The 26,688-nt window shown below is 35.7% G+C and overlaps 1 protein-coding gene across 1 annotated transcript; it reads right to left on the bottom strand.

The window, feature by feature from the left end:
• Positions 1–10: 10 nt before the first annotated feature.
• On the bottom strand, positions 11–26,328 carry NCAPG (non-SMC condensin I complex subunit G). Its single transcript, XM_057377921.1, has 21 exons — positions 26,125–26,328; positions 25,329–25,538; positions 24,178–24,406; positions 22,864–23,009; positions 21,892–21,976; positions 18,069–18,261; positions 16,408–16,557; positions 14,136–14,276; positions 13,053–13,176; positions 12,212–12,301; positions 11,878–12,057; positions 11,308–11,418; positions 9,278–9,397; positions 8,067–8,303; positions 7,559–7,740; positions 4,751–4,925; positions 4,189–4,350; positions 3,210–3,381; positions 2,037–2,123; positions 1,515–1,593; positions 11–706 (listed from the first exon to the last, which is right to left on the bottom strand). The coding sequence occupies exons 1-21, from the start codon at positions 26,233–26,235 to the stop codon at positions 583–585; spliced, it is 3,108 nt and encodes a 1,035-aa protein (XP_057233904.1). The 5' UTR covers positions 26,236–26,328; the 3' UTR covers positions 11–582.
• Between the last annotated feature and the right edge of the window lie 360 nt (positions 26,329–26,688).

Genomic DNA, 26,688 nt, shown 5'->3' with positions numbered 1-26,688 from the left:
CAAGAACTAGTCTTAAATTTGTTCAGGAAGATAGATTTTTATTGCTCCTGCTTTGCCTTGAAACTCATTTTAAGAGTGGACTAGCACCAGTTGTTGAAAGTGTAGTGGTGCTTAAAGCGCAAACCACTCAAGAGAGGGAGGATGAGAGACCTTGTAACTTAAAAAAAACCCCAACACTAAAGCCCCAGTTTGAGAAATTTCCCCAGTTGAGAAAAACAGTGATATACTTTGCCTATTCCAACTATCTTCAGGCAGCATTCAAGGGGACAGAGCATCTCTGATCTAAAGGGGCTGCTATGGACACAAACTCATACTACAACACAATTGGGGGATTTGAAGAGTTACCAAAAGAGGGAAGTCAGGACCTCATAATTGTGTTTAAAATTACAGAAATAATTCATCACAGTTACAGAAGCTTCTGAATAGAGCAAATAACAGCAGAAAAGTTTGTCATGGCATTTTGAAGTTTGACAAGTTTCCAACAAAAACTGCAAAGGATGAAAAGCAAGAAAAAAAAATCTTATTTTCAAGTCTGTTGTTAACTACCATTGTTGACAAAGATACTTTCTTCTTTTGTCTTCACTAATCTGTTTCCTCATCCAACAGTCTTGAAAGATTCATTCGGGTTTTCTCCAGTGCCAAAGTTTTTGCTCGTCTTTGAGGCCTTGAACTTGACACTGGGACCGGTYCTGGAATTTGATCACAACTGAAACATAGAATATTTAAGAGTAAAGTAAAAAAGACTAAGCAAACTGAAAAGCTTTTACAGGAACAAACTTGAAACATTGTCTTAAAGAGCAAAAATACTTCTTACCAGTTATAAACTTTCTATTTTTTGAGAATATATTGGTGTCTTCAAAGTGATATAGCAGGATCAGTAAAGATAACCAAGTGATAAACAGTTGCAAAACAAGCAAAACTCCCCCAAAATTAGGTGGAATCAAAGCAAATATAGCAAACAGGCAAATGGGAGAGTCCAGACTAAATGAATTACTTGCTTAAGCAAGAGAGAGCACAGCTGAAAATTACAAAGATAACATTTTTTTTAATGCTTATATCCTGCGAGATGATAAGGGAAGAAATCCATTGTCTATAGTCACTTCTCAATCATTTCTAGAAGCTTATCAACTACTTATTGGACAATAAGCAACAAAACTGGAAAGGGCAGAAAATAATTTAAATTTTAAAAACTGACAATTCCACAGAACAAATTAAAAAGTAGACAGAACTAATTGGAAGAGCCATAATGTATACCAAAAATCTGTTTTTTTTTCAACTAGAATGTCTGTTGACTCAACACACAAAAGGCATATTAAAATCATTATTACAGGCTCCTTGATACAATCTGCCACTGTTTCAAAAGTACCAGTTCAAAKAAATTTTTTTTTCTATTTATCTGTTTTTTAGGAACAGAGGATATCAAACACACAAGTTTGGGAAAGACAAACATTTGAATTAAATTTCCTTGCTAGAACAGACATCATGGTTTTCATGGTGGGGAGACAAGGATTTACCTTTCATTACCACGTTTTACACTTGCACCAGTTTTTCTTCTGCTCATAGACCTCACTTCTGCTGCTGCTTTCTGTTGTCCTAAGTTAAAAAAAAAAAGTCTCTTTTCATATCTTGATACAATTTATTTTCTTAAACTAATTTTGTATCTATCTTTCTTCAGTGTTTGATATTGCATTGAAACACAGAAATAACAGCACAAACAGAATGTGGTCACAAAACAAAACCAATAAAAAAACTCCCACAATTTTCCACTTTTCCCAGAAACACCTGTTCATTACTGTCAATGGCTATGGTTTGGTCATCTGCAATCCTGTAGTCAGTGTTTTAATTTTTCTTTTAATCTATGTTATTGAGAGAGGGTAACAGCACAAAAATTTCCACAGAACAAACTAGTTTAATATTGTAACAAATAAAATTGTAAAAGCTATAACAGTGTATGAATGCCTTTCCCATCTACACATTCACAAGCAATTAGTATGAAATTATTTTATTAAAAACTACTAATATTGTACCCTCTGTACCTTTGCCAGCTCTGCTTCTTGTAGATCTTAATTTTGCATTTTCTTTAACTTCATTAACTGGAGTATGAAGAGCATCTTTATTATTTTCTGTTAAACAGAATAACACATGCAGAAGTCTTAAATTAAAAGTTGATTATCTTAAGTACCAGTATGTTAAGTACCAGATTATCTTAAGTAYCAGTGGCTATTATATTAAAAAGCCCCACAACTGAACCCCACCTTTTCTTTAAACCAGAAACTAGATAATAAGGCTAACAGGAAGCTGAAAATGTCCCTCAGCTGTAACTGCCCCAACAAAGGGCAATTATACCTAAACTATTCCTGACAACTGTTTAGCCCCTTTCAATGTGTTGGAAGCCAAGCAAGAGGGACAGAATATCAGCTTGTCTGAAGAGGGTCCTCCTTGCGGAGCTCAAGAGGAAAAATGAACTGTAAAATCTGAGCACAGATCATGCTTTGCAGGAAGATGAGAGTGGGGGAGAAGGCACAAAAGGCCAAAGTTCAATTACAGTTGAACCTGGTCAGTGTTTTATAAGATAGTAAAGAAGGACTTTTGAAAGTATGGTAAAAGCAGGTGGAGGTCCAAATAAAACTCTGGACAAACACTTGTTGAAGATGGTCAGTCACCTGACTAACAGGAATGGAGATAAAGCAGAGCTATTCAGTGCTTTATTTGCCTAATTCTTTAATGTTACTGATGTTACTAATGTTAGAGATGTTACTTGGGCTGCCTAGTCCTCTGAATCAGAGGATCATGGCTGCAGGAASAGTGATTTTCCATTTGAGGACACTGAAATCATAAGGGATCAGCTCTAACAGCTGAATGTCCATAAGCTGAACATGAGCCAGTGGGTRATATCCAGGCTTGTACCAGAGACTTTGTGGCCAGCAGAACCAGGGCAGTGACCATTCCCCMGTGCTCAGCATTGATGAGGCCACACCTCAAATCCTATGGTCAGTTCTGGGCCCCTCACTGCATAAAAGACATTGRGGTGCTGGAGTGAGTTCAGAGAAGGGCAACAGAGCTGAGGAAGGGCCCGGAGCACCTGTGTTATGAGGAGCAGCTGAGGGAGCTGGGGGTGTCTCCCAARTCCTATTGCTTCTTATTTTCACAATGCTTAACTATTCACTGAATTGTATACCTGTTAGTGCACCACACCTCTTCTGAATTACCTCCTTCATTGTGAACTGTATTTTCAGACAATGGGATGTCACTTTGCTGTGTCCTTTCAGAGAGACCYGTTTCCTCAGTTCCTCCAGAGTGGTTTTTGCTCACATTAGCACCCTTGGTCAATTTCATTTGGATCTTCTCAATAGCTTTTAGACACGGTTTATCTTCCACTTTCTGGAGAGCAGACATTTAATGTTAAATGCTACAAAAATTTACAAGTATTTATTTTATCTATTAAATTTGACTACTAATGGGATTAGTCGAAATGACTGCACAAGGGATACGATGTGTGACATGAATGTGACCAGTCAAGCTGAAAGGAGAAACACTTTCTCCATCAATACTAGGCACCAAAATCCTTTCTTTTTTTCCATTTTTTTTAAAGGATGCCTAGAAAAATTCAACTGGACTTGGAGTACAGCTGGAGTACTTCTGGAAGATATGCCCATAGTGGATTCAGCAATCTTTTCAACTTTTCTGTGTTCATGTGCCACACTTCAAATTTTAATCTTTTTCCACATTAATAAAAGCACCAAAGTAAAACCCTTGTAATCCCTTCCCACTTCATCTTAAATCAAGCACCCTTTTCATGCTGCCTAGTGATTTTCCCATTATATTGTAAGTTTAGGTGTAAAATTTCAGCTGTTAATAATTAACTAAAGATAAACCCCCAAACTACAAGACATTATACTGGATTTTAACTTTGAGAAAATAACTACACTACAGTTATCAAAAGAACTTACTGTATTGTAGTGTATCAAGTTAGGCACACTTTCCTGCTGGTTATACTGTCTATGGTTTATGCAGTGATACCAGCTCAGATTTTTGTAAATTACTCAAAAACTAGTTTTCAAAGACTGCTTAAAAGAGAAATTCCAGTCACATCATCATAGTAAACAGAAGGTACCCAATTTTTAAGCATATCAAAATATTAGATTGCTAATAATTAAAAAAGTAAGAACCATGGTATTTTTGTACTACCTTTTGAATCTCACTGAGCAACACCAGAAGATCCTCTGTAGAAGAACTACTGAGTTCTAATGAATTTAAAGCTTTTGCATAAATACGGACATCTGGTGCAGTTGGGTCTGCCAGGATTTCATTGCAAATTTTCATGGCTAAAGTATCATGYACTGTTAACTCCTGAAAAAAAATGAAATTAGGTATCATTTTGCTGAGAACTATTTCCAAGAGACAGCAGTGAGAACAATCTGATTCAAACAGTTGGCTAATTTTACAGAGCAAACATTTTCCTAAAATGCAGTATTTTCAATACATTCAGTGATTCCCAATATAAACAATTAGCCATGTGCAAGTTCCTGCTAGTATTTTTAACTGTTAAGAGGGAGGGGAAATTGAAGGGTGGAAGAAAACGGGAGGGAAGTGTCAAGCTAAAAGACTTCATTATCTGAATAGTCACTCAGATAATCCAACTACTGACAGWGGAAATCGCAGAGAGGGCCAGACAGGTAGCAGTAAGTAAATGGGGGGTAGTTCTTAATCTGATACAGGTATTATCTTCCTACAGTTGAACACATTGTACCTGATAGTCCTGAGATTTCTTGGACTGGCATTTTAGTCTACTTGGTCTGGTCAGGTCCACTAACAGTTCAGAAACATTACTGATATCTACTTCAGCCAAAGGTGATGTTGCAGGAGCATTTAACAGTGTTTGCAGAGTTGGAAAATAAGCTTCTTCAAAGCATTCCTGGTTAGATCTGTTTCAGTGAAGTCAAATATTAGTAGCATATAATGAGACAAAGTTTGGTTTACTCTTCCATGATGGAAGTTCACAATAGCCATCAAGATCAAGGTATCAAAACTGTTTCATAGAACCAATTAGAATTTTAGCACATCATATTTCAAGCAAATTTTAAGTAGCACTTCCTTCCTCTGAAGAATTTGAACACTCATCCTTACTACTGAAAACTCAACTGATATATAGTCATATTCTGTCTATTTGAAGGACAAAAGAATACATTTTCATAAATACATTTCTCTTAATTGTTTTCATAGATTAATCTTGTTTTCTGCTCATTCCTCCTTTCTGCTAGCATTTTTCTTTGGGGTTACTTTTCATTGTGTAAAAAAGCAAGGAAACCTGGCAAAAAAAGTATGCAGTGGTTAACAGGATTTTTGGAAGAAATATTCATGCTATTTTCTCAGAAGAGTTCATAACTCCTGCCAAGCAAGTCTAAAAATCATGTTTCACTTGGTTCTGCAGCAAGTTGTCTGAAAGTGTGGTTCCACAAGATTTGTCAAAACAATTTAACAAGTAAGATGTCAAGAAACTAAACGTACTAGTTGAAGTGAAGCCTTTGCTCTTTCTGGTATTTATATTAACTTCCTACCTGAACCCAAATAATGACAAGAGAAAACCAATACAGGAGATAATTTTTTTAAAAGCAGATCATTTGCTGCTGTATTATGGAGCCAAACCAGCTGACACGAAAACCTTTTGAACACTATAACTGGCTACAAATGAACCAAAGCAAGAACTCTCCCTTTCAGCAGCTTTAACGCTTTAGATTGGCTCAAGAACAACTGAAGTATCATCCAGATTATTTTCTGTAAACTAAAAAAATACCTCTAATAACATATAGGCACATGGCAGAAGTTTCTCCTCTTAGGCTGAGAGTTTAATACTGTATAGAAGACATTCTAGAAATAAGAATTGTTTACTGGTTACAGGATCTTGTTCCTATTACAGCATGTCATACCACATTTCTGATATGACAGATTAATTAAAAAGTCAGCATCAACATTTTTTTCCTCAGAGTTCAAATATTTCATTCCATAAGGTAAGCCTCTTGATTATATCTGTGACCAGACAGAAAGACTAGCAGAGCAGCACCCAGAAAACAAATGGCATTTTTAAATTCAGTCAGAAATCAGTATCAAAATTCAGGTGTGAGCCTCAGCCAAATYGCATTTATTACCCAAATTCTCCTTTACTGAATGGCAAGTTTGCAGACAAGTTCTGAATTACACATAGTATTATTTGCTTCTAATAATACAGTATCAGTAACTGAAGAAAGTAGATTACTCAACTTAAAATGGACCATTTGTGATCCAGGATGCAGATAATATTTTGAGATAGAAAAGAAATGAAATTTCCTAATTAAACAGAGATTCTCAATCAATGAGCCAGACTAAGACTTAGAATTTTTCTCCACAGATCTTTCTGATTTTTGCTTAACACAACACACCATGCTATTTCTTCAAGAAAAATATCATCTATGAGGTGCCACAAGAAGTTGCCTCATTTGCAAATGACATGGAAATACACAGGATTACTTAGGTGAGCAATTACTAGAACTCATTAAAAAAAAAATTCACACCACCAGAAGATGATATTCAATAGTGAACGTTTATCAAGTTACAAGCTTAAAATCATTACTCATTATCAGAGATACTGAAAACATGAAATAATTTTCTTCTATTACTCTCCTAAAAACTTAAGCAGGGAAAACCCCATTCTGTAAGAAACTGGGTATTTTTCTTTCATTTTTTTTTACTGACAACAGCAAAAATATATTGCTTAAGGGTTTTTTGCCTTTCAAAACAATTACCCTTTGTACTACAGCTCTTAATGTGGCAATATATAGGCCACAAAAATGTAATCCAATTTGGTCTGAAAAACAGATAAAGTAACATTTAATACACCTACATCAAAACTTAACCATAAAAAAGCAGATAAATACTCAGTTCATTCTAACTTGATAAAACCACTAGCAGCTACTGAAAAGTAAGCTAAATAATTTTTTTACAGCAGTTAAAAGGAGATGAGAATTGCTATTTAAGCTCTCCTTCCCCTACAGAGGCTCTCTACCTCCTTTGTCCACCACCAAAATAAACAGGAGATCTGAATATGCTGTGAATTTAAATTGGAGTATTCCTTGGTTCAAAAACAAACCAAAAACAAACCCCAAACCRTAGCCCACCAGCCTGCTGATTTGATAACTGCTGGCCACTGATTATTTTCTTTTGAAGCATTTCTGCTAGCTACATTTTAGTGACACTTCAAAGCCTACCTGTAGTGTTCAACAGCATAAATAAGTAAAGCACATCYTTTAAAATTAATTTTATTCTGTATCTTTGAGAACAGTTTCAATTATAGGCTTAGGAAAGAAAAAACATGARGAAAGCCACAGGGGTAAAAGGAAATTAATGGAAAATCTTAATGGTCACAGGTTGAGATTATTTACTTTCAAAGGCAATTTGCATAGGAGGCTGAATTAGATGTCTAATTTGCATTTGTACCATTTCTACTTGTGCAAGACCAAAAGCAGGTTCCTAAAGCTGCTAGATCAAAGTATATTGTCATATAATGAATTGCAAAGATGATTACCTATTTGCATAAGCAAATAAAGGGAAGAAAACTCCCAGACAATGTCGAAGCCGAGTATCCTCTTCAGTCACAGGATTATACCATAACAAAACAAGACGAGAAAGGAGCTTGGCACTGATCAGCCTCCCAGAAAACATCAGTTTGGCAATGCCTTCTGCAGCTTCTGTCCTAAGTTCTGAAAACTGAAGAAAAAAACTCATCATACAACCAGTACACCAACCATAATATTTTTCACCAATACTTTATTGTAATATCCTATACCAATCAATTCTCTAAATTCATGTATTTACACCTGTATAGAATGCAAGGCAGCTCAAGAGTAATGTTAGTCTGTACCAGTGACAAATTTATAGTAAATTTCTAGGACAGGTATTTTAATATTAAACCATAAATTTCAGTTCATACCACATAATATTCTGATGCAGCCTAATGGGATGATAAGCCCTCTGCAAAAATAATTTAAATATTATTACAAACAAAACTAAGGGAAATTTCTGGTATTCCTTACCTCACTGTCTAAGAAACCAGAAAGAAGCTTCAGAAGGCTGTTAACTGTGGCAGTTTCCTCTTCCTCCTCTACTGTTGCACTTTCATCCTCACCATTTTCAGTCCTACTKTGTGCACTTTCACTTTGAGAGTCATTGTCTCTTCTGGTTTTAAAAGGCTCAATTCCAAACAGCATTAGTTGATCAAAGATTGCCTTTAAAGCACCGAGCTTGATCTTTATGTTATCTATTTGTATAATCTAGGTTTGATAAAGAAAATAAACACATCATCTTCTGGTAGACTACCAATCTTGAAATTAAGCATAGTAATATTTTGCCTTCAATAAAACTGATTATTTTTGGGAAACTTTTGTAATACTTGGACCTATTTTCAGACTTAAGCAAGGTGTGATGCAAATTTAAACCAGAATTTATAATACCATCTGGGAAGCAATTTAGCAAGTCATCTATGCMATTTGCACTACACAAAATCAAATTAATTTCACCCACAGAGTAAGCATCCCTGTGTGAGATGTAATTTTATTGTTCAACCTGTAAACAGACACTGGACAAACAGAAAGTCTGTTTGCATGTGGTAGGTCCAGAATGTCCAGCATCACAGATATATAGCTTGATAAAAGTATGGCTTAATTAAAATCAACAGTATGAAAAAAGACAACAGGGACCAAGGGAGTAATAAAAGTCAAAGTTACATAGATTACTATATGTATCATAGTTTAAATTAGCATGTAAGTAAAATCATTCATCATGGGTTAGCCCAGAGAGTCTACACCTGTTTAGCGCAACACCCTCCTTCTGACAGCAGCCTATACAGAGACTGGGGTTTAGGAACTGCAGAAATAATTACTTAACTCAAAAATTTAAGCTAAAGTAACTGAAATCCTCCCTAAACAACCTTTCTTTTTTAATGGGACATACTCAAAGGCAAATTCGAAACAACAGTAAATGCTAACATTTTAGGAACCCGAAGTTCCCTACTATGACTGACAGCTCCACCATTTTGTCTGAGCCAAGCGTATCAGCTTAACACCTGCTGTCATTTCTCAAATGTCTACCGGAACACACTCTTAAAAATGCACAATGGCCACCTACACTTCCCTCAAAGCCAGGGTMAAACACATCAACAAGTGTCATATTTTCTATAATTAGCTTGGTATCAGAACATTCACCACAAGGATTGAAACATAATTTCATTTCTGATCAGACTTTTTACCTGTAACAGCAATGGAAGTTGTTGTTGGGCAAATTCTTTATTGTGAAGGGTACAGCAACCCAAACACAGGACTGCCATATTTCTTACAGCTGGGTGAACATTAGTTATGCCTGGAAGTATCTGAAAACAATAATTTATGGATTAAATATAGAGATGGAAAATAAAAGACTGACTACTAATATGCTTACCCTGAAATTAAAAATAATTTCGTTTGATAGAAGATTGGAAAATGGCAACTACCAAATATTCTGTTTATCTAGATATAAACAGAAGCAGATTGAGTATGATGTTTAAAATCAGCAACAAAATAATGGCAGAAGTCRCATGAGTGTTTTGCTTTGTGTTTGTTTTTAACAAATATTTGTTTTCAAACAAAATGGAATTGATCACTCTGGAAAATAAAAAAAACCAACACACAATAACAAGCCTACACAATGTCATAAAAGACATTAACATTCTTGCAGAGAAACAATACCCAGTTCCAAGTTGCAAAATACAGATGCCATTTTGATGTCTTTGAGAAGACAATTGTAAMAATCCACACAAAACCAGACTAGATACAGTATGAACAATAAAATGGCATTATTTTATATTTTTGCATTTACTAAAGAGTTCAAGTTCAAAAAAAAAAAAAACAAGTGTGCCAAATTGCTTAATATGTGAAAATCCAGCAGGAACATCAATACAGAAGCAAGATCTTGGAGAATGAAAAGTGGAATAAACAACAAATGAAAATTAGAGAAAGACCAAATGAAAAGCTTTTTGGAATACACAGCACTAATTAGGATTTCTAAGAATACTTCTATACATCTGAAAAACATTAGGTGTGGTTCCACTATATTTAAGCAATTTACTTTGCAGTCTGAATTCTAAGAATGCGCTTTCTGAGGTCATCCAGTCAATTGTCTCCTTATCAAAAGATCAAATCCAAATTACATAARCAGACTAAACAGATACTTCCTAAGGATTCTTGTCAAAGTCCCACGAATTTGCAGCTGAGAGACACCAGAGCTACAAAGTAGCTGTATGTACCTAATCACTCCATATGTATTTTTCTTGAACTTGCTCAGTACTCCTTGATATTTGTCCAAGTGTTCACCATAAACACATCCTGTGACAAGGAATTCCACAGATTACAGATTAGGTGAAGAAGTGACTCATTTCATTTGTTTTAAGCTTGCTAGTGGATAGGTTTGTGTGGTGATCAACCAATGCTCACTCACTTTTCTCCCATGTCTTATGACTTCTGCCCTCTTTCAGGCCCTTATATCCTTCAGTYCTCTCCAGGTTACAAAGAGAGAACCTATTTAGACATTCTTCAATAGCATCCATTCCATACTTTTCCTTGCTGCCTGGTTAGAAGTTTGTGATATTTAGAAAAAAAAAATCTCTATTTTTTTCAATGGAAACCAGGAAGTATATCTTGTAGACTACAAGAGCCCAAYAATGCCAGTCTTATTTTTCAATACAAAGATATTTTGCTCTTCAAAGGAAAAGAACGATAGGGGGGGTGAGGAGAGTCTTTCCTTGTAGAGGGAGGGAGAGGGAGGGAGGAGGGAGAGGGAGGAGGGAGAGAGATCTGTATGAATTCCAGTCCTTCATAGTTAAAAAGCTTTTGACTAGAAACAACAAAATGTCAAAGCCAAAACAAACAACCAACACCTACAAAAGTTCTCYATTAGAGCTCTCAGAACTTTGGGTGATAGAAAATCCAATTAAGGGCAGTAAGCAGACAGCTAAGCACCSCACTTAGAACACTACAATTCAGCCTTGTCACACATTTGTCAAATATTCATCATATTCCTCTTGTTCTGTAGTATCTCTCTGCCACAACCAGTTCTGAYATCGGAGCTCAGAACAACATTAAGTGTACTTATGTTGAAAACACTAGGTTCTGGGAAGGCTTAAAAGCACCAAACACAGCAAAGTCATTGTGAAGTAACCACAAAACCTCCTGCCAGTACCCAAGGGTCAGTTTTGATGTATCCATTTTCATTATAATGTAAACACTATTTTGTATTCCTACATACCAGAGACTGAATGATTGCATTAATGGTTGGACTGATTCCTTTAGAAAGCGACATGATCTTCAGAAGCTCATAACACATGGTCAGACACTTCAACACTGTTTCAGGATCATTCTTGAAGTTGGTCAGGGAAAAGAGAAAAATACTATCAATATTGAGTGGTGACTATGATAAGAAGAATGGGGCCATTAATCGTAATTTTTCTCTACCCAAATAAACATTTTATGTCCACATTTGCTGTGCACAAATATTATTCATCATCTGTCTATAAACTATGATCACAGTAAATTCCTTTTCATGTTTTCAGTTAGTTATGAGTAAAAGGAGTAAGAACAAAGCCCATTTAGAAATCTTTAGTTATTCAAAGACAAAAGAACAGTTCAACTGCAATTCATTTTTTGCTAGAGCATATACCACCACCTTCTATACTTGCAGAAAGAATACTAATRCCATAAATATTTGGTTTGAATTTTAAAAACGTATTTGAGACAAGGCCAAGCTATATCTTCTTTTAAAACTAAGTATAAATGTTAAAACATAACCAGCACTTAGGAAAACAAGAAGGGAAGGAACCTTCTCCACATGTATTTCTTTAATTTCAGCTTGCTCTGCTGCTTTTAGGAGATCATTTTTTGTGTGTTCCAACTCAGTTATTTGATCTTTTAATACTGATGCTCTGTTAAAGTCCTGAAGAGTAATGCATTCTTCCAAAGCTTGTTTTGCTTCAAAAAGTTTCACTTTTATTTCAGCCAACTGCAATACAAAGTAAAAAGAAAATGAATATACTAACCTCTGTGATATAAGCCAACAATACACTATTAACAACAGCCAATAATAACCTACTATATAAAACTCTAGATGGATAAACTTAAAAAAATATTTTTCTTATTAATTAAAATCTGCTCACCTTAAGCTCCCGCCTTCTTATTTCAGCAGCATCAACAGGCTGGTCAACTGCAACAACTGGCTCACGAACTTCTGATATAATTTCTGCAATCTATTGTTACAAATAGTATTTTAGTGCCATTAACTGCAGTTCAGATATATACTAAGCATTTAACTTTTCCAAGTTTAAAATACTGTCCTTCKGAAAAAGTATTGCACATCTGTGCAGTTTCTCTTAACAGCTTGYTCCCTGCAAATAAACCCTCATTGGACAACACGTAACGTGACCATGAGCCTGGTGTCTTCTCCCATTCAGCTGGGTAAGCAAGGAACAAGATGACTTTTAGTACCTATCTGAGCTAACAGGAGGGAAAAGAAATATGAAACCTGGAAATCTACATCATCTTCATTTTGAATGTTCTGGTCAAAACACTTTGCATCTAATATGATAAAGTATTAGGGAACAGGGTACAGTATTAGGGAGCACTTTCCTGGTTTTAGGATTGTATTTACAACACCAGTCAAGTCTTTAAACATAAAGGTCTTTAGAAAACCACAAAATGCAGATATGTTAAAAGCAAAAAAAAAAAAAGTGTGACTTGAGTCTAAGGCATGTGCGTGTCAGAATGAAAGCTCAGATCTAGACCAAGAAAAAAAAAAAAACCAAACAAAAACACACAAAAAAACCCCAAAACACAAAAACCCAAACCAACAAAACCAAACCAAAAAATATTCAAAAACAACTAAAGGGGGAGGAAGACAATATTTAAATACTGGTATTTCTTTTACAATGCTGCATAAAGGCTGTTTGATTTATGGGGAATACAGCAACTAAAAAACAATAAGGTTTTACAATTACTTACAATTTGAATCCTTCTGTCCTCATCCTTAATAATACTGAGCAATCTTTCAACAAGAAAAGGTATAAGTGCTGCTGAAGTTGAAGGTAAAATAAGAATCTTCTGTAAAATAACTAACAGATGCTTTCTGCATTAGAGAAAAAAAAAAACCAAACAAACAATGTTTGCTTATTCAAGAAAATGGTAGACATAAAGGTTACTATCCTACCAACTTGGAGATAGTATGATGAAGACTTTGTAATAAAGTATGACAGAAACTTTTCTCCATAGCTACATTAACTGCCATATAAATTTTACTTAGCAATATTTTCCTTCTGCCAATTTTACTTGGGTTTTCTTGATTAGAAAATACTGAATTTTTTTAAAATCAACTGKTACTATCGTCCAAAGAAAAGTCATACCAACAGAAAACAGACAGTATCAATACTGCAGAATGCTTTCATAGAAATTATTGACTGAAAACTAAAAGAAAAAAAAATTACAAGTTAAAATGKCCTGATAGTCTGGCACATATTTACACATTCCATTGAGAGTTTGAAATTACTGCTGTGTTTATTCTATCATAACTGCAGTTTTTCACAAAATGCCTAAAATGGTATGAATTTCTATATTCACTTGTTCTTCCYACTTCACACCAAAAGTCTGTTCAAATCAGAAGAATGACTTGGTTAACACAGTCCAATTTAGCTGGACATCTAAGATATAAACCCAAGAAACAAAGAGGCTGCTTGCTACAAGTCATCTGTTGTGAAGTAATCGATTTTTCTCCTTTTATTTTTTTAAACTATGCTCCAAAWAAACAGTCTTGTAATTTCACCTCAATAATACTTAATGAAAACATCTGAATTTGCTCTTCCCAAACAATGTTGCATCTGCATTAAAACTTACTTTTCCATAAAAGTAAGCAGACAATATCTGACACAATTTTGGGACCAATTCCATTAAGGAGATTGCTTTGTATTCCACCTAGCATTAGAACKGTATTTTGTCTGTTTGATCAGATTATTTTCCCAACAAAGGCTCTATGCCTATCCTCAGGCATAAATTGTCATAAGTAAGTAACACAAATTGGATATTTAAGTTTACCTTCCTCCCTCTTCCATGATATCCATGCAGTCTATGATTAGAATCAGTTGCTGGCCTATAAATTCTTTTGTCATCAGGTTTTCAAAACAATTAAAGTCTTCTTTTTGTTCTTCGCTAAGAACTGGCATATTTTGAAGGTAACTGAATCCAAATAGAACAGATACAATTACATTCAGATTCACTGTTGGACAGTAATAAATAATTAAATAAATAAACACAGCCTAAACAAATCCAAGTATCTACTCCTCCCCCACACCCAAGGAAAAATCCCACCACTGTCCTGTCCTGTATAAACAAGTGGTATGCTAGTTACCTTAAAAATTAATGTTTATGTTCTTTCCATAGATTAGTGTTTTCAGAAAGTTATTTATACCAAATAATGTACAGTTTCAAAATAATGTACTTAATTTTTAAAAATCCCTTTCATGAATGTAATACAATAARAAGAATGTAATACAATAAAATGACAAGTAATGCTTGTAATATGTGATTTCAGTTCTGTAAAAATGCATAAAGGTAACATCTTAGGAACAAATGTATAGAAGTACCATTTTTCTTATATTTTCCACATACTTAGGTACTATGTATTTTTCACAAGTTCAGAATTGCTATATTGCTTACAAGACAAAATACAAGAAAATCATGAAAGTGTACAGTGAATTCYTAATCTGATGAAATACATCATCACAGAATAAAAATCTGTTGTCAGATAAAATAACACTAGATACACTGAGCCATATAGCATGGAAAGTGTTCCATTTCTTTATTTTTCTAGACTCAATTGTTATTTTATCAAAATTTTATGTACCAGTGAGAGTTGAGCCTTTTCAGAAAATCTGGAGTGAAAGATATAATATACAAAATTCAATATGGAATAGATTGTCTCAAAATTTAATTCAAATATTGACATGAGCTGTGAAAAAGATGCTTTTTTTCTACCACAGCTTTGTAGATATATTTCAGCAACAACTTGCTATTTTTACCAATTTTAAAGATTTYTTCTAATTAAGAACAAAAAAGCTTTGGATATAGCTACTATCTAAGAACATCTGAAATGAAAATGTAAGTGTTTCTGATMATTTAAAAATAATGTCACCTGTACCAGATAACAGTGAATAAATTCAGCTTGCAATCCTGTCTTTTTTCTGAAATACCAATGACTTGTGTTTTCTTGCTCCTCCTCACCAACATCCTCACAGTGCACTACACAGTTGTACACTGTACACCAGAGGACTGCAGAATTGCAAAGCTTATCTGAAACAACTGATGGCACAGCTCAACAATTAAAAGATGATACCATAAACAATTACTAGCAAACCTAATTAATTCTAATAGCCTCACCCTGAAGAGGAATGTAACTGAAGGTACTTTGAGTAAGTTTGGATGGAAAGAGAACAAATCTTCTCTTGAAGAACAACTTTTTTTGGCAAAAAATGCTTATGGACTGTTAAATTCATTATGAATTAATAAATTTACATCCACCAGACTGGATATACACTTGAAAACTAAGAAAGCAGAGCTGCCTCATTTCTCAAATGTTTATGAAACATGTTAACACATCCCACACTGAAAAGTAGCAATGACTACTGTTACTACTACCAGTATACCACACCCAGCACAGTGAGAAAATAATATGTGTATTTTTAATTGGAAGCATCCATCAATACAGTGCATTTTTTTTCAGATCTAATTTATACAGGAAGTTTCACTCTGTTTTATAAGTACAATACCTCAGTTAAGATTTCCCAGCATGATCCATGCTCAAAAGCAAACCCTGTTCAAAATTTATGTTAATACTAAAGAATCCCACAGAGACAAAAAAAAAAATCCATTCTTTGCTTTGGTAAAAACATGGACTTAAAACATTCATTTCCACCCTCCTGCCCCCTCCAATTAAATAACTGTTCTGTAACTGGCTCATTTTGCAGCTCTGTCTCTGGCTTCATACATAATTTCAGACAGAAGCTTTTGGGAAGCATGCCTGCCTGAGCGGGCAAAAGAGAAGGGAAGTTTCAATTCAAAAATGTTTCTGTTAGGACAGCATCCAAATTTTACTTTATTTTCACAAATGACAACAATGGAAGAAGTGTCAGTTTCTGCAAGCTCGAAAAATATCTCAAAAATATTTTTAAAAAGGGAATAAAACTTAAAATCACTGTTCAAACACAACTTGGGGYTTGGAGGATATCTGAACATTTGAATAAAAGAAACATTATCTGCATTTAAAAATTATGTTTAAGCATTAAGAGATTTATTTTTAAATGCAATGTACCTCAGTAAATAATCTGCATATACAGCTGGTTCTGGCAACACCTGTTCTAGCAAAACTTCACCTTCTTCACCTTTTGATTTTAGGTATTCACAAAGACCTCTCCAATATAAAACATTCTCGGCTGTTAAATCCTCCAGTGGAATCAGTTTTCTAAACAAAAATAAAATATTAAGAGATGAATAAAAGAGTGTGTAAAATAATAAATACACAGAAGTATTAGAAAATAAGAAATAAAGCTTATTTCCTAGGATGCAAATAAAATCCTGTCAAATATTTCCCCACAGAAATAGATTGAGAAAAATAACTTCCACTCTCTTGAAGACACAGAGCTCCCCATTTCATCTGCATTCTCAGTATTTTAATTCAAGGGTGCTCATACCAGTTTGCAGAAATATTCTGCCCAACACTTYAGACTTTCTAGAGCAAAAACCCCAGTACTTTAACTCTATGAAACATTGTTATCATTGCACAAGTCTGGAAAACTGAACAACATTGATCTGCAGAAAGAGCATTAAAATATTTTTCAGCTTCTGTCTGTGAATTGTTTCTTCCATTCTTAATACAAGGTCTTCACACAATAATGGAGGAGCAATCACAGTACGTCAAATACAAAATGTAACAAAACTGCTTCTCAGCAACTCTGTAAGCTCATGGTCCATCTTCCATCATAGGTAGAACATCCATCATAGGACCCCCCCACTCCTTTTTAGATTCACAGTATTTTTCATGCCAAGCATGGCAATTAATCTTTGTTTTCAGAACAAAGATTAAGTTGAAGAACATTAAGTTATGCATTGTTTCTACCTCAAAACAGAAAAGACAGTATCACTGCAGTGGTAGTTTTTACTCCCTGAATCCCATTTTACTTGTAAACTTATCAACAACAATTTTGGTTTTGCTTTAGATTGTTCACATACAAAACAAACAAAAAACACCCAAGCAACATGTAGATGAAAACTGATCATTTGACAGCTTCTCATTAAGCTGGCAGGTCTTTATTTAAATGTAAATTTAGCAAACAGAAATGACAGACTTCAAAAATCTAACCATTTATCATTCTGATACTGTATCACTCAAGCTGTACTCAGAAACTTCATACAAAAACAACCCTAGTATTTTCCATAAATTAAATTAATGTAAGCTTCATTATAAACTGAATAATTTAACTTACTTTTCAAAATGTCATTAGTCTATCTACTACTACATTAGTCTATCTACTATTTAAAAAATCCTTAGACCAGCTTTCAGACTGGAAGCTTTGTTTTGCTCAGGATCAAAGCCAGACCAATGACAGTGAAATGATTTTGAACAGTGGTAGGAGTCTAATCTCAGATAGTAAAATGAAATGACAAATTGTCACTGATTAAAAAGTGATAGCAAAATCTTACTCTATTATGGGGGAAAATACACAGTATCATATGAAATGCCTTGCATTCTAGTTAGTAGCATGACAGATGTTTTGAAATCAGTAGATGCTATATGCATTGCTCTCCAAAGCCATGGGCCTGTCTGGTTTTAAAATGAATCAATAACAARTAGTGAAATAACTCTTTTATTCTCTCTCTGGAAATGTGCCAATATCTTAAGASGTTAAAAGTACTTTAATTTTATATTCTTATACAAAATATTCATCTTCTGGAAATGGAAAATGCTCTGCATACCTGCTGTCAAGGTTTTTACAGCTCTGAACAATGTCATGAAGTGGAGATAATGAGAAAATTGCACTGAGTACTGGGATGGCCACTTCTGGGCAGTCTTCTACATCCAGTCTATGAAGCAATTCTAAAACCTCCCCTTCAGTGAATTGTAACCAGGCTTTAAGTAGCTTCTTCTTCATTACCTCCTTAACAGCATCTAATAATACAGAAATTTAAATACTTTAAAACAAAGTCCAAAAAATATTAAATGCACTTTCAAAAAGCATTTTCCTATATAAGTCTTTTMGCAAAATAGTTATTATAGAGTAAAACTTAACATCACATTAAAGAAAAAAAACCAGTTGAGCAAGAACTACCTATGGCACACCACATTTTTGAGGCAATATAATTTCTCCCCTCACAAGGAATTAAAAAAAATCTTCCATCCAAAAAGCTTTTACAGSTAAAGACAGCACCTCAACCCAGAAAACCTGCAAATGACAAACTCCTGTAGAAGAAAGAAATACTCAGAATCAGAATCACAGAATGGATGAGATTTGGAGGGGCTACAGTGGCCAGCTGGTCCAACTTCCCTCTGCAAGCAGAGCCATCCTAGAGCAYRTGGCACAGGGTTGCATCCAGACACTTCTTGAATATCTCCAGTGAGGGAGACTCCATAACCTCTCTGGGCAATCTGTTCCAGTGCAAGGTCACCTGCACAGTAAACAAGTTCATTCTCATGTTCAGGTGGAACTTCCTGGGCATCAGTTTCTGCCCAATGCTCCCTGTCCYATTGCTGRGCACCACTGAGCAGAGCCTGGCTCCATCCTCCAGGCACYCTCCCTTCAGACACTCACAGACATTGATGAGGTCCCCTCTCAATTGTCTCTTCTCAAGGCTGAACAGGCCCAGCTCCCTCAGCCTTTCCTCATAAGAGATGTATCAGTCCCAAATATTTGGGTTGAGCATTGTTATACACTTGCTCTGTTTCTGGAATTGGCTACTTTTGGAGGCAGTATACTACATTTGAACTGATATACAGAACTCTTATGCTAATTCAATTATGCAAAATGGATTATGAAGTTTACATAATGCTGTTTTAACTCCCTCCTCACCACTGCCACAAGAAACAAACAGTTTCTGGATCAACACAGTACTATTTAATCAAGGTAAAAGGAATTTATGGGAACATCTAGAATACATACATCATTAATGCATTCACACAGCCTTAAGCAGGGAAGTTGAAAGGCTAATAGTGTGATGGAAGTAAAAACATAGTAACTAGGGAGAAAAAGAAGTATGGTCTTAGGATCTTTCAGAAAACAATATCCAGTAGAAGGGAAACAAGGTCCACATACACTGACAACATTCATCTTTCCTGTTATATGTAACTCATRATAATAAATACAGCACTTAAATATACTAAGAGTTCAAAAAAAAACAGTAAAAATGCCTTGAAAAAGCTAAATTAGGGTCCTAAGAATAAGAAATCTCTCCAAGAAGATGAAAACCATAAACCAGTGGAATAAAGTAGGAGTGCTGAACACACCCTGAAAAGTAGAAGCAAGCAGAATCTGGATTATGTATTCTAGATCTTATTTGATTATACGCCCTTATTCTGAAGCCAGTATTGAAAAACATTCAAAATATCACTATAAGTATCTTGAATGAGCAGGTTCCTCGCTTGTTAACTTGGGAGTTAACCCCAAATAAGCAAATTCAATAAAGATCTATATATTCAGGATTATAGAATTTGCAATATTTGCAAAATAGAAGAGCCAATTTGGAATATAAACCTATTTTAGCTGGCAAAGAGCATAGGATATCAAACTAGAAATCCTGRACGATGTTTTCCCCTGTGATTCTAGGTGTCAAGAAAAAGAAAAGTCCTGAATAGCTGTAATGAATAATCATCCTAAGGAAGAGACAGACACAGAGAAAAAGTATGTCCTGGATGATAAAAGAAGGCACTTCTTTATACTGAACACCTCAATGTCACTGAAAAACATGCCACATAGAAAGGCTGTACTTTCTCTTTAAGGGAGTACAACAAGTGAAGGGTCACATGAAAAATTAGTGAAGGTAGCTTCCTCCCCAGTTTGGAAAGATCACCAAGAAAAACTCATCCACCCTAAGAMAAAGAAGTATCTCTCAAGACCAAGCATTACTGGGGGAGTGTTGGCAGCCAGCAGACAAGCAGTAACTAGTTAAACAGCAAACTAGTATATCAGTAAGAAACAATAATTCAGAGCRTGGGCTTTACAGCGCTAAACTTCAAAAACAGAACATGACAAACTTCATTAGGATACTACAGAACAATTCAGGATAGATGGGGCAAAGTGCTAACTAAAACTTCTTATACAGTTATAAAGTGYAGTTCTATATGCCACAAGAAGCTGATTGTCTCTTCCTTTCTTGTCAAGAAAATAATATGATTCCCTAGCTGATGCCTTAGGATTTTTAGTTTCAATATWTTCATGCRTCTCTATTCTTGTTGTTCTCTAGTACAACACTAAAACTACCATTCTCCCATCTTTAGACAAAACAATCCCTCTCTGAGCCTGAATCCAAGGACACCTCACTGCCCCAGAGCCCCAAAATATGTAAACAACAGTGAGYTGGGGGGGAAGCAAGTTTGGGGTGSTTGACATCATGACCTGAAGATCATTGGAGAATTGAGGCCCAATAAGTTAAYAAGGCAAAACTTATAAAAGGTGAAGATCTCGTGACTCTGTGTCCATTTTGGGTGAAACCTCAGGACGAGGCTTTTGTCTGCCCTAACGTACCATAAGGCCTGTTAGGCCTGTATTAAAATTGTCTATTCTCATTCTCTAAAGTTTGTCTGGCCTCTGTTTCAGATTAGCCTGATTGATAAGGCCTCATAGCCAAAAAGAAAGGCATATCAATAAAAGCACATACATGCATGACACACCTTTAAGAGCTTTAGATACCAATGAACATAGTGCTGTTGTCTTGTATTCTAAGTAAATATCCTCACAGCTCATAGTTCTCCCAGTTCCCAAGCAGAACATCACTCAGCAAGGGAAACTGGCAGAGTAAAATTCAACAGGGCTTAGTGCAGACCTTCCAAACAAAATAGGGGTCAGTAAAACTGGTAGCTTCTGTTGTGAAATTCATGTATATAATTGCTGGTGTTGGGGGACAAAAAAGCCAAAACAGTGTCCAACGTAGGCAGGTCAAAATTTTGTCATTCAGATGCATGTGACCTTTGGATCTTTTGGAAACACCACTATACACAATTATGGGTACAATACTGAATGGCTCTTCTAGAGTGGCATTTTTACTGTACAAAAGAAATAAAAAAAGAATAAACCTGCTTCATGGTAAAATGCATAAGAGTCAAAGATTCGTTAGAAGAAAATTCAAACTAGTTAAAAAAAAAAGCAACTGAGAAAATTACTCTCTGAAAGCACATAAGAAAGATTTTCAAACTGATATTAATGTTCACATTTAAATTACTTAATACATTTATTATTTATAAAAATATCTGTAATTAAATGTTTCTGAATACACAAAATTAATTATATTTTTCCACTTCTGTGTTTAATTAGATTATCGGTTTTAAACTTTAATAGTTTGGTCTTATTTTAAAGCTCAGAGGCTTTCAGATTTTTTAAAGGACAATTCTTTTCTCRTTTGTTCTCTAGAAGAGGACTGGAAAACCAAAGCAGCAAGCAGAATTTCATGCATTTAAACATACCTCATTACTCCCTTCAAGCTCTTTATTACTGCCATCACAACTTCTGCATAAATCACCTCAACACATTAGAAAGTATTCTCTCTTAAACATTTGTACTATGAGATTAAGAAAGATACGATCTCTTACCAGATCTGTCATTAAGTCCTTGTTGCAACAATTTAACTCTCTGTGCTATTGTCAGAGCTCTCATGTGAACTTTTTCTGCCAAAACCTGAAAAATAATTACACATTAAAGTAGATTTCCACGGATGATAACAAACCCATTACCTACATATGGTTTTACACATTGAGTTTTAACCATTCACAAAAATCCTAAATAAGTAAAAATCTGTAATACCTATACCCTCAGCACTGTACCAACACATTAACAAGCAGATCCTCGTGCATGGACGAAAATGTAAAGTAAAATTAACAATAARGKTAACACATCTGTTGTAAGCTCATCMGCTCTGCTTGAATGTAGCACATGGATATGAAACCTATCTTCTCTCTTTAAAGTGCCCAAAGCAATTAATTACAGAAGTAGGTACTTCTCTTAAAAAGCCTACTAACACAGAGATTCAGTTAAAAAAAATTAAGATAAAAAAAAGCAGAAGATGGCTCTGTGTGAAAAAATTGAACATTTTGTCTCAAGATCTTGCCTAAGATGCCTGCATAAGAAAAAGACATGTTAGCATACTTTCTTACTTCTACATGTAAACATGAATAATGACTGATACTTCTCAAAATTGTAACACCAAAACCACACATTTTTTTACTACAGCTGTGGTCTAGCATCTCTTATGCAACAACAGAGAAGAAAATTTCCTTCAACATCTCAAAATGGGTAGATAGAAAACAACAGATTACATACCTAATTTATACTGTTACTGTCTGATCTTCAAGAGACTAATTTRCCACAAAAGTAATTTCTATCAAGCAAGTCCTGCGGACAAGTTCAGCAATTTTAACTAGAAAACTAGTATTAAATGACTCCCCTCAAAATGTTAGTAAATKAAATTATTTAACTGTTCTTAGGGTTAAGTGAAATATGATAAAAGATTTAAAGCCTTTTTCCTAAGTCAACCTTTGAAATTAATGTTAAGTGATCCAACTTACCTCATAAGCCAGCTTTCTGACAGCTTCAYTTACATCCATAGTGCGGCCTACAATAATTGGCAAAGTCCTTTCTGTTGGAGCAATACATGACAATACTGCACGTCTCACATCTGAGTTTGAATCATTTTCAAGCATTGTGCTGTAAACTGAAAATAGCCATAACACTTTCATAAGAGTTTGGAACATAGAAAAACAGAAAATACTTCAAAAAAAAATTTTCAAAAAAGGAGCAGCTGTTGCAATGAAATAATGCTTGCAATCCTAAGTAGGATCTTCAGTTAATAACTCCAAAAATTGCTACTCTAGATCCCACCCATAAGTAACCACTTCRTCATTTACTAGGGATAAAAAAAGCATTTCCTAATATTGGCTCTTTAAGACCTCTATTCACTAGCTGTATCTCTTTATTTCCTTTGAAATAGATCCTCAAATTTTCCTATGAATGGRAAACTGCAATCTCCATTAAACCTATCAAAACTCTCATGGTAAATCTSTCACATAATGCTTTTTTATTTTATTCTTGAACCCTGTTCAAAATTAAAACAACTATAAAATTAATTTAATCTGAGTATACATTAATTCATCTTGCTCTGWGAGACAATCATTAACTATGTATGTGCTGCTAAATAAGTAACCTATAAACAAACGCTTAGAAAATAAAATTTTAAAGAAGGTACCTGAACAACAGAAAACCCCCACTAACTAATTCTTCCCAAAAGACAGTATGTAAAGATTAATCAGAGCACAATTTACATACCAGCTGCGCTGGTACAAACCTACACTTTGTCTATCTTGAGGCAAAGGAAGTAGAAGCTTAGTCAAGAACCATACCTTACACAAAGAAACAGCATCAAGACACCTGTGTTGCAGAGAAGCTGATCTCTTCTAGAAAGCGATCGTAATTTAAGATGATAGCCTTAATCTCTTTTCTAAGAGTTTTTGTACTACTTCAATTCAATTAATAGTACCAAAGGTTCCTTAGAAGGCAAGAACTGAACTGAACAAACATGTATTATAACTCCATTCTAGCTTACAGCACATTTTCACAATTCTACTTCTACAATCAGTTCACAGAGCAACCTGAGCCCAGTATAATTGTCTGGCAAATCTCTCTTACGAGTTCTGTTTTCCCCTTGAACACATGATACTTYAACCTCCCTGGCAAAGAGTTTCACAGTTTATAATAATACTCTCTAAAATCCATTTACTTGATGCTTAAAAAAAAAAAATTCAAAAAAACTTTAAAGTAAAATAAATAAACCAACATTCAAAAAAAAAAAAAAAAAAAAAAAAAAAAAGACCGATACTACTTACTGTTAATAACAGGACAGTTTTCATCCTTGGGATCTTGAAGTCTTGACAGGGCCAAGACAGCTTGAATTCTCACACTTGGATATTTATCTTTAAGTCTTATCAGCATAGCTTCATTAATTTTATCAAATAAGTCATCATCAATCTCAGCATTCTCTGGCATATTTCCCAAAATCTTATTAACAAGCTGACATGTTCGAAACCTAACTGCATGACTGTTCGCATCGTGAGACTTAAAGAAAGAAAAAAAAGGTATTCTTATAATCACACTTTGCTCATTTCCAGCCTAAGGCTATTAATATGCATATCTAAGCAGCTAATATCCTACAGAGTAGATGAAATATGCACTTCTATGTTTCAAAAGCTTTTCCAATTTAATTTTCTTCTTAAGATTAAGAAGTCACAGAACTGAAAAGCAATTACAGMCCATCGCCTGGATCAATAACTGGAGAAAACCAGCAGTGCCTTCCCAAAGGAAGCAGCACGCTGACCACTCCATGCAGCCTGCAGTGCATTTGCCATCTTACTGCTCTGACTCCGTAAAACATTAGAAGACAAAAAGGACATTAGCAATAATGACTATTCATCTTGGCCTGACCAATAATCTTTCCATGGCAAATSAGTAGTTTAGGAAAATGTAATTCTATTTGTGTGTTCATGCTATTGGAACTCCACCTTTCTATATAACACTGTATAATATATATATACATAATATTCCTACGTAAGCAGAAAGGAATAATATATATGCCAATCATAGTTACACAGAAGGTCTTTTAGTAGTTGTGTTATCAAAGAAACAGTGTAAATTAATTTCCACCACAMTTCCACAATTTCATGCTTATAAATGCACTGTAGGCTTATAACAAAGCCTACAGCGACTAGTGGCCTACAACTAATGGCCAGATAGGAGAAGATTCACATTTTCTCAAAGGCCCAACTTCTGAAATCCCATTTTTGGTTATTGTGTGAGATGTGGTGCATTTGTTTTGTACTGGGGCAATGGCGATGGTAATACTTGTCATGCACTAGCTTTGCTTTACTTTGACTTTTTAAGTTCTAATTTGTAAGTATCATCTTAAGCACCAGTAAGTTTTCCCCACTGCTAAAAGTTTCCATTTGTTACATTAGACATTTAATAATAAACGTTACTGTACCTCAAGCAGAAATTTAAACACATAATTCAGAAGTAAATTATCTTCTTCTACCTCCTCACTACCATCTTCTTTTTCCATCTGATAGAAGGAAGTAACAAATCTAGCTGCAAAATTGATCACATGTTCCACTGCTGGCTCTCGTCTGTAGATTATCATAGCATACTTGAGGAAATGAATGAATTTTTCATTAAAGCCTTCTTTATCATCCAACTGGGAAAAGGAAAAAAAGTCAAATCACAACAAAAGATAACTATCCAGTTCATCCTTCAAAGCTGTACCACAGGAAAATAAAATAAATGGGTTAATAATTGACAGCTTCCAATTAAATTTAAATTGTTAAAGAGCAGTCGGGGCAYGCCCCCGTCGTGCTCTCCTGAGTATGTTGTTGAAATTCCACATTACAACCGCTGAGCTCCACCCGGTTGACAGGTTTCAGGACGACAATCAACATCCCCGTCCATTACATCCTGTGTCACATCTACATCTGGGTATCCAAATACCTTCCCGCGGCATATACCTGCGGGCAATACCTGCGGGCAGTTCCTACCCCCGCATTCGCAGAAGACAATTGTGAAGAACAGTTCAGCCGCTGGTTTTACGGCATTTGGGTGGGTTTTTTGGGGAGGGCTGGGGGTGCTTTTTATTTGTTTGTTTTTACTTAACGGGCTCTCCTTGGGCACACTGGTGTTCGTTTTAGGGGAACACTGCGGAGGCGGACCCTGCCCCCCGAGGGACCAGCGGAGCCGCTTGGRGCCCTCAACTCCCCCCGCGCCGGGCAGCCCGAGGGCAGCCGTACCTGAGCGTAAGTGCTTTTCAGAGCCACCACGAGCTTCGCGTGGTTCTGGTGAGGCTTCTGCGTCAGCTCAAAGGCTTCCTGGACCTGCAGCAGCTTCTTTTTGGCCTCCATGGCCGAGGAGCGGCTCCGGGACCGAGCCCTGCGAGCCCCGCGCGCGCTCCGGCAACGGCCACAGCGTCCGCGCGCGCAGCTTCAAACCCAGCGCGGGAGCCGCTCCCGATCTCGCGAGAAGCTGGGGCGGGCGCGCGCTCGCGGGCGCGCGCTGGAGGCGGGGCACGGGATGGCGCGCGGCCAATGGCGGCCGTTGGTGGCGAGCGCGCGCGGGCGCCGCCATCTTCACACAGTCAAAGAATGAATCGGGCTGGAAAAGAGCTCTGGGATCATCGAATCCAACTGTGAGCGAACACCGCCATGTCAACCAGACCACGGCACCGAGTGCCACGGCCGGGCATTACTTGAACACTTCCAGGGATGGTGACTTTACCACCTCCCTGGACAGTCCACTCACCCTTTCTGTGAAAACTCGCCCTAATCACCGTTTCTGTGAGGAAATTCTTCCTAATG

This window comes from Malurus melanocephalus, unplaced genomic scaffold (genome assembly GCF_030028575.1).
Source record: "Malurus melanocephalus ecotype Western Australia unplaced genomic scaffold, MMel_1.1 scaffold_333, whole genome shotgun sequence".
Taxonomy (NCBI): Eukaryota; Metazoa; Chordata; class Aves; order Passeriformes; family Maluridae; genus Malurus; species Malurus melanocephalus.
The sequence above is the reverse complement of the archived record's forward strand: the minus strand, read 5'-3'. Positions and strand labels throughout refer to the sequence as shown.